This window comes from Chlorocebus sabaeus, chromosome 17 (genome assembly GCF_047675955.1).
Source record: "Chlorocebus sabaeus isolate Y175 chromosome 17, mChlSab1.0.hap1, whole genome shotgun sequence".
NCBI classification, from domain to species: Eukaryota; Metazoa; Chordata; class Mammalia; order Primates; family Cercopithecidae; genus Chlorocebus; species Chlorocebus sabaeus.
Genome location: NC_132920.1, coordinates 41,286,570 through 41,299,088, shown reverse-complemented (window position 1 = coordinate 41,299,088; position 12,519 = coordinate 41,286,570). Strand labels below are relative to the sequence as shown.

At 38.5% G+C, this 12,519-nt stretch overlaps 1 protein-coding gene across 24 annotated transcripts in view; it reads right to left on the bottom strand.

Annotated features, from left to right (window-relative positions):
• Positions 1-12,519, bottom strand: part of LOC103221530 (adenylate cyclase type 10-like) — a 39,962-nt gene that overhangs the window by 13,773 nt on the left and 13,670 nt on the right. For 23 of the 24 annotated variants that reach the window (XR_493041.3, XR_012089153.1, XR_012089152.1 and 20 more), the window contains 10 exons: positions 8,929-9,005; positions 8,646-8,835; positions 8,130-8,185; positions 7,203-7,386; positions 6,851-7,040; positions 5,554-5,640; positions 4,069-4,340; positions 3,401-3,534; positions 2,576-2,704; positions 797-1,069 (listed from right to left, as the gene is read on the bottom strand). Coding sequence is in view for 17 of the 24 variants with exons in the window: in XM_007972663.3 (XP_007970854.3) it covers positions 797-1,069; positions 2,576-2,704; positions 3,401-3,534; positions 4,069-4,340; positions 5,554-5,640; positions 6,851-7,040; positions 7,203-7,386; positions 8,130-8,185; positions 8,646-8,835; positions 8,929-9,005 (1,592 nt within the window). In the remaining 7 variants the exon portion in view is untranslated. The remainder of the gene's footprint in view (positions 1-796; positions 1,070-2,575; positions 2,705-3,400; positions 3,535-4,068; positions 4,341-5,553; positions 5,641-6,850; positions 7,041-7,202; positions 7,387-8,129; positions 8,186-8,645; positions 8,836-8,928; positions 9,006-12,519) is intronic. The other variant, XM_007972665.3, reaches the window with a different exon arrangement.

Below are 12,519 nucleotides of genomic sequence, written 5' to 3'. Positions count from 1 at the left end.
CTGAGAGTGATACTGACCATATCTTGTATAAAGTACAACAGAGAAGAAATGATCAGTGGTACAAAAAAATCCTGTACTTCTATACCACTGATTTCTTAATTGTTTCTCCTAAATTGAGATTTTACTTCAAATTATTACAAATGTCAAATCATAGGAAATGCTCTGTTCAAATATAGGGCCCAAACATATTTCAAAGTCAAAGGGAAAGTATTTGTGAATTATATGTGCTTTGGGTAGTCCATGTTACAATCTTTTTCTTTCATGTGGAGAATCTGAGATTGCAAGCTATTTATATCTTGCTTTGTTCATGTCTGTTTCAATTCCACATGTGTTTGTCTTCCTTGTGAGTTTCTAAAATTGGGGATGGTTTATCCTTTTATCTCATTATTTGTACCTAGAAGCCAATAAAAGATTATGTCAATATTTTCTGAACAAAAATCAAAACACAAATACTAACACCTGGGTTAAAAAGGAGCTAGAATTCCTGAAATGAAGACAAGTCTGAAAAATACAGGATATTTTTTCACTATATCCATGTCTCCTTCATGGTTTAAATGATAATTTTATTTCTGTTTCTTAGCCATAGGCTTTGAGAGAGAGACCCTCAAACTGGGTGTGGTGGTATGCACCCATTGAGCTCAGGAGTTACAGCCTGGGCAACATAACAAAACTCCATCTTTAAACAAACGAATGAGAGAACCCCTTGATATATGATACTGATGGTCTTTCTGAACACAGATACCCCCACAGGGACTCTTTGTTCAGACCTGAGTAAAAGGGAACAGCCCTTCCTTACCTAACTTTGTTTTCTTCTCTTTGGTTTCATCAATTATGTCGATAGAGGAAGGCACTAATATGGGTTCAGCAGGAAGCTCTTGGCTCTTGTTGGGCCAGCAGAGCACATGTATATCCACAAGAGCTCTCAACACCTGAAGTAGCTTATTTTTATCCCAGCCAGGCAGGAGGTGCTGCAGCAAATCTATATGGAAGGAGTGCCCAATGATTGCAGCACACTTGACCAGCAACTGTTCCTCTGGGCTCAGTTGATCCAGTTGGCTTACTGCTATTTCTGCCAAAATCAATCAGTCAATCAGCCAAGCAGCAGTGAACAAGATTTCTACAAATCTGGAATATATCATGTTGAAAGTCTGTACAGTTTTTTTAAAAACAAAGATGTGCTTTTCATCTACCCATGTCTACTGCCCCCACCTCAATCCTCCCTACTCCACTTAGCCAAACTTCTTTGCTTATGCTAAGAATAACCTCTGCTTGGGAAACTGAATTTGGACTGGTAAAACTGAATGAACTGGTGGTAAGCCACAGATTTGGGCTTCCTTGGGTATAATCATTCTTGTAAAAGGTCATGCCTCTTGCAGAGCCTGAAAGTGATGCCTGTTTGGGCCATTATAAGAGATACGGCCTTTAGTGGGTCCATGAGGCCTCTAAGCACCCATGAGTCATAGTTTCATTCCCCACAGCTGAGCTATTACTTGAGGCTCCAGAGAATAGCCCCTGGAGTGCTATGTAAACTCCTGTGAAAACTCTCACTGAAGAAGAGTACCTGCTGCTGTCCTGTTAGCATCCTGTATTTCCTTCTGAGTAAGAAAAGCCATTGCTAAGTATGGTCTATCACAGCTGTATCAGTGTAAACTGTCTAGTTGAACCTGAAACCTCCAGAGTAAAGAGCTTATAATATAATAGCTAACACTCATGGAATATTTATTATGTGCCATAATTTATTTAATTTAATCCTCAACTAGCCCCATGAGGTAGGGACTATTATTGCCCTCATTTGACTGATGAGTGAGAAGTTGACTAACTTATTCAAAGTTCCATAGCCAGTAAGTGCAGGAGTCCATGGTGCCCAGGGTTTTCTGACTCTAGAGCCCTGGCCCTTAACTACCATGGTGTCCTGAACTGCTGTTTCATGTGTGTGTCTTATTTTCTCAACAAGACCATACTTTACTTGAAGGTATGCTTGCTCATCACAATATTCCTCAAGAGGGCTTAGTATTAGTACCTTGCCCACCAAACACTTGAATAAAATATTAAAATAAGAAAAATTCATTTCTAAGAAGAACATCCCCTCTCCAACTATGCCTACCCAATTCTGATAGCTTCGTTATTCTTTATGGCATCAGTCATTCTACTTTGCGCTCTTCCTTTTTATTAAACTTTTGCTATGTGCATAACACTGCATCATCACTAACACCATGGATTTTCTTAAATCTTAGCAATATCATCTCCTTTGCTTACTGTCTACTCTAGAACAAGAATATGTACAAAGGGAAACTCAGGACCTATTTTGTATTAAATAATTGGAAAACTTTTCCAGGTCATCAGTCAGCCCCAAAGAGAACAATAAGCTCATTTAAGTAAAACCTTACTCAAGTAGCCTTACAAGTCTTCAAAGAGCTCTTCAGGCAATGCCAGAACTTATTTCTAGAAGGTAGATTCCTTTTTTAGAAGAAATGAAGCCAGAATGATAATGAGAGACCTACACTCAACTACTCACCAAATTACTAATTGCAATGATATCTGTAATTGGTTCACTTGAGGTCTTCAAGGGACTTACCTTTCAGAAAGGGTGGGAGAAGTACTGTATCCAAGTTCACATCATCCTTGACTGTGCAGACATAAAGTTCCTGGCCTTCTTCAGAGTTGGCAGGAAAAATACTATACATTATGGATTTCATGGCATTGGCTATAAAGAAAACAGGCTATGACTGAGAAAAGCACCATTCTCAGTGACTGCAGTTCCAAAGGCACAAAAATATAGTAATTTAGTCAAAAAAAAAAAAAAAAAAAAAACCTAAAGGATGAAGATGACTGGAGTGTACCATGGTTTAAAGTGTTTTACCCCACCTGTCTGCCTGTTCTCTAATTTTCTCTTATAAACTAACAACATTCTCTGTACCAATCAGTATCTTACAACTAATCACTATTCCTGTTCACCTTGTAACAGCTCTTGCTTCTATTATATCACAGCTCTGGGATGCCTTTCTGCTTTTATACATACTTCTACCCTTTATTCCTCTCCTAATTTCCTCCCTTCTCCCATCCCCCATCCAAATCCTCAAGTCAGCCTTCTCATCAATAGTGTACAATTCTTTTTTCTGGATTTTCATGTTTATAAATCCTAATTTCCTAGTCCCACCTCTTGGGCTGCTTATAAAATGAACTATTGTAGATTGACTGGATTAAGTTATCCAAAGCAAGTCTTGAGTATTTTCACCCTAATTGTATAAGATTTGTATAGTGTGCTTATCTGGGAAGGCCTAGTGTGGCCCACAGTGTTAGCAAGGAAAAGGTATGTACCTCGTAAAGGCCAAGTGATGTCATGCTGGAGAATGAACTTCAGCAGCTGGACCAGCGTAGAACTCTGGGAAGCTAAGCTTACCTGAGAGGGTTTCCCACTTGCTGTTTTCCTCTTCCTCCTTTTGTAGGTCATGAAAGAGCAATATGTCCTTAGAGAGAAGGTCCTGGCATAGGACCTTGCAATAAAGGGGATTTCCAAAGCACCTGTGAAGGTAGCTGCAGGGAGGTAAGTAAGGGATTGCACATTAGAGATGACCACTTTAGGGGAGCCAAACATAATGGTACTTCACTCTGAGGAATCTTCTTTTGTTAAAGTCAGCTCTTCATGACGTACACTAACAGAGGGGGACAGAGGCACAGAAATAGAAAAAAGTAACTTCTGATTGGCCTTGAAATGCATTTCGGCAATAACTTTTCTTTCTCAACTATTTTTCTTTTACTGATGTTGAAAGGAACTAACATTCCCTTGCTAAAGGGTCTGGCAGAAAGGGGCCTTATCACATATAACTGACACATAAAGCAAGTCACCCAAGTCCTAATTGTCTTGTGAAAACCTGGGTGGATAGCCCAGGGAGGCAGCCCCTTACTTGATTACAAGAAGACTGTCTCCCTTAAATCTAGTCTTGGGGCCTCATCATGGTTACTAATGCTATTCTCTCTCCCAACTCCAGTAAGACCTGTGCCTTTTCATTTATATTATGGCACTGGTTCCTCCCTTAACGAAGTGCTCAGTTAGTCCTAGCCACTCACATCTGCAGCTCTTGGGGGATGCTCACCACCCCTAGCTCCCAACATGCCATTCTCAACAGCGAGGTTGTTGCCAACTTCGTAATAGGCATAAGGATAGCTTGAGGGCTCTGCAGGAAATGCTGGGCCCAGCCACACAGGGTGAAGATAGGGGTCAACGTCATCACCATGATGATGGGCATACTGGAGAGCAATGTTTCCAAAAACTCCCAGGAAGCTGCATCCATATACTGGGCCTCATCAATGAGGAAAATCAGTGGTGTTTCCCTCGCTGCCTGGAAAGAACAGCAAAGAAACAATAACCTCTGATTAGAAATGAAGTCACCTGGTTTTCAAATCTACCATAAATTTCCCATCAATAATTTAAATAAAATGTTAACACAGGCTAGAGTTTTCGGAGTAAAATATATTCTAAATCCAGGTAATATTTTACTTTATAAATATAAAATCTAGTTCCTAAAAAAAGTACTGGGTTTCTGTGGACAAGAAAATATTCTACCTGAAACATGAAATACGCATCAAAATATTCTCCAAATCAAACTTGAAGCTTTCAAATATTTCATTCTGGCAAAAGCTTCATTTGTGTGGGAACTCATAATACCTTAAAACTTCCAAACCAGGCTATGCACTGGAATCACCTGGGAGTGCTTGCCAGCACTCCCAATCACCAGGCCCCACTCAAACAGACTTTAAAGATCTATTTACTTTTAATCACATTTGGAACTCCCACTCCACTCTCCGCTGCCTCAAGTGACCATTCTAATGTGTTCATTGCATAGTTCTTTGTTTCTATGGTGTTCTTATAAAACATGCATTGTTGTTTTGTCAAGTAATTGTTTTTAATGTAAATGCAACTGTATTACAGATCTCATTATTTCTCTCTCTCTTTCTAACCAGGACTGTGTTTTTAAGATCATTTCATATCACTATGTTTTTATATATTCTCCTGTTTCTAAATTCTGCATTTTATTCCATCATGTTCATGCATGCATTCATGCCGATACCTCCCTGGCCTCCACACTGTTAAGAACATACTTGTTGAGATATATACCCAGGAGTGGAATTACTGGGTCTAGAGGATACATGTTATTAAAATTTGACTAGTTGCTTTTAGATTGCTTTCCAGAATGGTTACATCAGTTTCTACTCATACAGATTTTTGATTCCATAATCCTAGGTTAGAACATGAGTATCTGCATTTTTAACAAATACTAGATAAAATAGCTATATAACTGCATTTAGAAACTACTATTTTAAATTAAACTACTAAAATTTTATTTAGAAACAGGATCTGGAAGAGCAAAGATCTTTTCTTGTATGCCATGCCGTGTTGTAGGATGAATCTAAGCTTAAAAGTAGAAAATAACAATGAAGATATTGGCAAATAGGCAGGCCAAGAAATGCCTTAATCAAAGTGTGATGTGGACAGATTAAACATAAACTATTTCCACATATTAAGAGTTAGTGACATGTAGTGAAAGTACCCACCTCCTGAAGTACTTTAATAAAACATGCTTTAACCTTCTTTTGTCTGGCCACGTCATCCATGTGCGAAACTTTGAAGGACAAAGGAAACTGACCAGGAAAATTATTACATGTTAGCATTTAAAATGAAAATCCAATAAAAACATGCAGGTTCTCCAAAGGGAACACAAGACAATTCTATTTTGACTGAGAATGGGTTTCTGCAAGATTGAGCACAGAGTTACAAGGGCCAATCCAACATTAATATATAGTTCAAAGGATGAGACAGAAAGTTCGTGAAGGGTTAGAGACAGATATCTATCTCCTTTCTATACCAGACTCTAGTAAAACCCTTAAAGGGTTATGACTAAGGAGTAAATGACAGGTTGAACTTAGCAATGCCATTTTGGGCAGCTCCAGTATCCCAGTTATTCGAAGTATACCAGGATGAAATCTGTTCGTGAGACTTGTCAGAATAAGATGCAACAGATATCACGTAACATTGTTTCCTGTGCTAGGCTGAGGCACATGAACTACCAGGAACCTGAGAGCCAAAGTGAGATGACTGCTAATCTATGTAGGCAAGGGTTTAGAGACCCAAGCAAGGCCTGTCTTAAGAGAGGGATATGTTGAGGGATTAGACAGATCTTAGGGTTCCATTCCAAAATACTCTGCAGGGTGGGTAGATTAGGAGAAGTGATAGAGGATAAATAAAAAAATTGTGGACCAGTGAATTTTTAGCTTGTTCACTACTGGATACCCCATAAATCCTAGACCTCTGAAGGCTTTTGAGATCCAGATGCTGGTTTCAAATGATATATTCTGTGGTAAGGGAACAGGAAGGTAGGGTTAAAAAATAAAGAAATTGTAACCAACTCAAGAACACATGGATATAATTCCTGGGGATATGCCACTGGTGAGGGCCACCTTAATGTATTTAACACTTTAAAATATACAATGCAATCTCTTAGATACCATCTCCTTTAAAATTCACATAAAAACATACAGTACTATAATTGTTATTTCACAGATGAAAAAGCTATGACTCAGAGAGGCTAAGTGATTTGCTCTAGGACATACAACTACCAAGTGTCAGGTTCAATACTAGAATTCACTCTCTTCAAAAGGAGAAAGCCTGAGTTTTGGTGTCGAAAGAATTCCAAATCTTGGCCCTACCATATATATATATGTGTATATATATATGTATGTATGTATAAAAAATATGTATATCCTCAGGTTATTAGATTAGAAAACAATCCTAGGTCTGACTTTCCACAAAATATAACAGTAACCCAATTCAGAAAGCCACTGCCTTCATTACCTTCACAAATAAGAGGTCATTAAAAAGGCAGTGAAGTTGTTCTTCCACTATCCCACGAAGGTGTCTTTGTAGGCACTCTTGCCGGTAATAGGCTGGGCATGTATCAATTTCAAAGAAGATGGCCATGAGGGTCTGGATGGCATAGAAGCACTGCTTGGAATCTGCTTCCTTCAGCATCAATGGCAATACCCTGGTGAATATTACTATGGTCATCAAGAGTCCCCTGTATGACATGTAGGTTACTCACTTCACCAGTCCAAGAATGCTGAATCTAATGACACGAGAGTCTTGCTAACAAGGGAAAGAGGCCCCAAGAGAAGTAGGTTCTGACTAAGAAAACAGGAGTCTTTACCTATGCCCTTCCTTCTGTGTCAGGAAGTTTATTTCAGCCAACAGCTGGCTTTTTCCATAGCCTTTTCCACCTTCATACAGAACTGCTTGTCCCTTCTTCTGGTGCAAACACCTTTGCTGTGCCATTTGGAAGGCTTCCAATTCTTTCTCCCGGTCTGTAGAGAGACAGGGAGCACCTAACACTCCTGGATATCAATAATCAACATTAGTGATTGTTCCAGGCTTTTTGGTAGATAATCTATTGATTTGAATCAATTTGCAAAGCTAACTCTCAGAATGGCTTTTTTTCTCCAGAATTCCTGGAAGAATCTCATTCATTGATGGGGCTTCACATCTCCTTCCAGAAAATCAATTCTGAGTTAATATATGCTAGTCTTGAGGGCTTATTCCAGAGCCTAAGTAGTAACATTCAGAAAAATTAGGCACCTTGTGGACACAGGTGTCTCTTAATTTTTTGTAAAAATTTTCTTAGTAATAATTTAGTCTTCAAAATCTGTCACTACTATGTAAAAATAATGGACTAATAAGTATAGACTAAAATAAATATAAAGATAGGGGATATACAGTGTGGGTGACAACAGTCTTGGTGCTATTTTCATTATTCTAAGGATGATGAATTTTTCTCTAAAGATGATCCACAATAAGCTGTCTGATCTTAATAACTAAACTCTAACTTACAAAGATTAGATATTACTAAATGTTGGTGTTTCTCAGGCAGTTATAGGACTTCACCTGAAATCTGAATACTTGACATGGAAAAGAAATAGTAAGTCCTCTTCAAAATGAATATAATTTCACTAAGAAAGTTGCTCTCTATTTTTTAATAAAGCTTAAAAGCATTTAGTCTTACACTGTTTTGTTTTTTTAAATCACATTTAGCTGTCTATAGCTGAAACAAACATGATTTAAGTTACAAAAGAAAACATACCTAACAAAGGGCGATTTTTGTTTCTCTTTCTTGCCAAATGTCTTTTTCCAAACATTCTGGGAAAAAGAACAAAGTGAAATGTATCTGTTAAAAATAGATTACGAACAACTATCTTCATAAACAAATACTTTCAGATAATTAAGAAAGTACAGAGTTCTGAATAAAAAGGTTTTTAAAAACTAAAAATTTGGGGGGAGAGGGAGTAAAGAGGGAATATTATTGATTGTTCCAGGCTCAGGGAAGTAAATGAATGGTGAAGTACACAAAGAAAAAAAGAACAAAGATCTGGGTTAGTGACCTATTGCTATTCTCTTCCTGTTGGAGAACAGGATATTCACTGAAGAACTAGCTAAGAGCTAAACATAAAAGCTAAATCTCTCAGACACTAAACCCTCCTTTTGTGTGTCTTATTTTAGCATGCCAGTACTAGCAGCATCTTTTTTTCCAATTTCATGTAATCAAAAACTTACTGTTCTGTAAGAGATGAGAATGAACCTATCACACAATGATACTCACATACATCTTCTGTGGCCAAGATATTCATATATCTTCCCTGGGTTGGAGATGTTTTTCATCATTTTCTCTGGGAGTTTCTTGAAGTTGTAAGCAGGTAGCATGGATCTTAGATATGTTATCTCATCACAGGACACCAAACCTGGATAAGCAGTTATCATTCTGGCCGCAAGACTCACTTTTGGACCAATAACTGTGTCAGAAAGACAGGTGGAGAATTTTTGGACCATGTCTTCCACCTTCCTCCCTTAACTCACAAAGATAACAGTCCAATGTCCTATTCTACCTGTATATTCGTGTCTTGCTACTGCTCCAACCACGCCACAGAATACTGGTCCATTGGTGATACTGATGGAAACAAGTCTAGGGATCAGAAAAGCAATAATGGATAAACATACAGTCAGAAGCCTCCAAGTCAGGCAGTAGATCTGCCGCTCCCTAGATCCAGAAGTCTAGTTTTAGAGCTTAGAGCTTAGAATGGAAAACGCCAGAGGTTGCTGTCAGTCTATATAACATGAAGGGTACAAAGTACTGAATATTACGGAGAGAACCAAAAGAAACAGAATGGTTCCCCTAATTCAGGAGTTTTAGTTTTAGTTGGGGGTTATAATTAGTAAAATATTTTTTCTTTTTTTTTTTTTTTGACAGGGTCTTGCTCTATCACCCAGGCTGGAGCACATTGGTGCAATCTCAGTTCACTGCAACCTCCGTTTCCTGGGCTCAAGTGATCCTCCCACCTCAGCATCCCAAGTAGCTGAGACTACAGGCACACACCTCCACATCCAACTAAATTTTTTTTTTAATTTTTGGGAGAGATGGGGTTTCATTAGTTGTCCAGGCTGGTCTCAAACTACTGGGCTCAGGCAATACACCCGTCTTGGTCTCCCAAAGCACTGGGATTACAGGTGTGAGCCACCACACCTGGCCAGTAAAAGATTTTTAAAAATTTTACATCTGGGCCAGGCGCAGTGGCTCATGCCTGTAATCCCAGCACTTTGGGAGGCCGAGGCAGGTGGATCACAAGGTCAGGAGATCGAGACCATCCTGGCTACACTGTGAAACCCCGTCTCTACTAAAAATACAAAAAATTAGCCAGGCGTGGTGGCAGATGCCTGTAGTCCCAGCTACGCAGGAGGACGGCATGAACCCAGGAGGCGGAGCTTGCAGTGAGTGGAGATCAAGCCACTGCACTCCAGCCTGGGTGACAGAGCGAGACTCCATCTAAAAAAAAAAAAAAAAAAAAATTTACATCTGTAGTAAGGCAAATATTTAAATACCATTTGAGAAAAAAAAATTGAAGGGGTTAACTTTCCCAGAGTTATATAGCAAAAGCCAACAGTAGAGTCAGAATGAGAATCCAGGCCTCTTGCCTCTTAGACTGATATTATTTCTACTATACCATGTTGCCTCAGATAAAACCGAAAAATGAAAGTAGATCAAGAGATATCAATACAGGGTTACTGGATCAAATAATGCTAGAATGTCATAGTTAAGGAATAATCAGAATGTCAGGACTGCAGACAGAAGGCTTTCTGAAGTAAATTTACATTTGGAACAAAATTTTTCTAATAAGTAATATTTTAAAAATTCATTCATGCATACATACATTCATTTCATTCACTAAGCACTGAGAAGTGTGCAAAGTACTGAGTATTTGGCTGGATGTTTAAAATATCCTGCCCTAGAGAAGTTAAGTCTGGGAAGGAGGGTGGTAGGTTTGAGGGAGGTGAAGAGATACTTACATATTACCAAGACAAATGCTCCATATTAGAGACTGATATAGCACATTAGCAGAGCAAACAGAACAGATGCACTAATTCACACTGAAGAGTAGATACAGTATTCATAAAGGAGAGGACATTTGGTTGGACCTTGAAAGTTGAAGAAACTGATAAAGTCAGGGAATAGTACTATCTGGTGGGAAAAGGTAAAGGCTTTGAGATGCCTTGTATGGTCATGCAAAACTAAGTGCTTCAAGATGGCTACAGCACAGACATGAACAGAGGTGTTTGGAGTAGAGAGAGGTAATGGGAGAAGTAGTCTTACCTCTCTAGGGACGGAAGAGTATTAGATAAATGAATTATTTTAAAAGAGGGCATATACTGTTCTAGGTGAGGCAAAAGCCCAAAGGTGGCAAGGAGCAATTCATACATAACAAAATAAGTAGATTTACTCACTGACATGAAAATTTCATGTGACAGGTAACAAGATATGCAGGTGGAGAAAGATATGCAATGACGCATAGTCTCATATTAAATCTATAAACAATTTTCAGTGGTTCAGAGAGAACATGAAAAGTAGCAATCATGTTAACACTATTATCTCCTAAGCCATCAAAATTATTTGCCTTCCTCAAAAGACAGGATTAAGGGCTCTTGGCTGGGTGCTGTGGTTCATGCCTGTAATCCTAGCACTTTGGGAGGCCAAGGTGGGTGGATCACCTGAGGTCAGAAGTTCGAAAGTCCAGTCTGGCCAACATGGTGAAACCCCATCTATACTAAAAATATAAAACTTAGTGGGTGTGGTGGTGTGTGCCTATAATCCCAGTTGAGGGATTCTGAGGCAGGAAAATCGCTTGAACCCAGGAGGCAGAAGTTGCAGTGAGCCGAGATTGCACCACTGCACTCTAGCCTGGGCAACAGAGTGAGACTCTGTCTCAAAAAAAAAAAAAAGTATCTTACCATTCATTCACTCAGCTCACTGCCCCCAGGGTGAAAAAAAGAGACACTTAAGACAAGAAGACCATGCTGTCAGTTCTGCTGCCATATGAAGAGCAAGACTGAAAATTTTTTAATATTTCATGATGCTTCCTCTGCCTAAATACCCTTTCTCATCTTCTCCATTTGCTGAACTACTTTTCTTCTCAACCTGTCTCAAAAGTCATCTTTATAGTCAAGATTTCTTTGGTGCCTCTGGGGAGAATTAACCATTTCTTCCCATAGCACATCGTTGTAACTCCTATAGCATTTTATTTCTGCACTTCAATTTCATTGTATTAAAGTTAGTTGTTTACTTAGCAGAACTGGTAAAATCTTACTTCTCTTTATGTCCATAGCACTAACACAGTGCCTGGCTCATAACTGTGTCCAAGGAATGCTTGTTGAATGAATGCATTTATGCATGCCAGAAATTCAGCTATTAACAAGTCAATCATGAACAAACAATACTTTTATCATTTAGTTATTTCTTATTTCTTTCTATTATACTTTATAATTCCTCCTTGCTTTTCTCAGCAATCCATATTCCTTCTTTCCTTTAAAACCTTTCTGCATTGATAAAGAATGTATTCTTTATTTGATACATGTAATTGTATATAAAGTATTTCTGGTACTGAAAAACCATAATAATGACATTCTGAGACTGCACTCCCTATGTCTCAAAAATATCCTGAAGAAATACTCAGGGAATCATCTTTCCTCTAAATGAGCTAAAAGCTGAAGCTATTTCTCAGATTAGAAAGAGGAATTCAGAGGATGTCTCAAGGTGAACAGGGTCTTTGAAAAAGAAGACATGGAAAGTAGTTTTGGGTCTGAGAGCTGATGTGATGCAGAGAGAAATGAGCAATGGTATCTGCTACCGAGACCATGTAGGTACCTCTGAAGCTTTAGCATCTGCTCAGCATTTCCAAAATTATCTTCCTTAGAACATTAGCTCCTCTGGATGTTTATAGGTCTTTCTGGAGAAAAGTGTTTGATGACCAAGTAAATTTGGGAAATGCTGACTAAAACTAAATATAACACATCTCTTTCCCATAACACTACTCAGAACCTTTGGTACGTTTTAATGTTCATTGTGAACCTTGAAGAAGGAAATATAATTTGCGACACTTCCCAGACATATTTGATCATGAAAATCTTTTCTTTTTTCAAGAGCATAT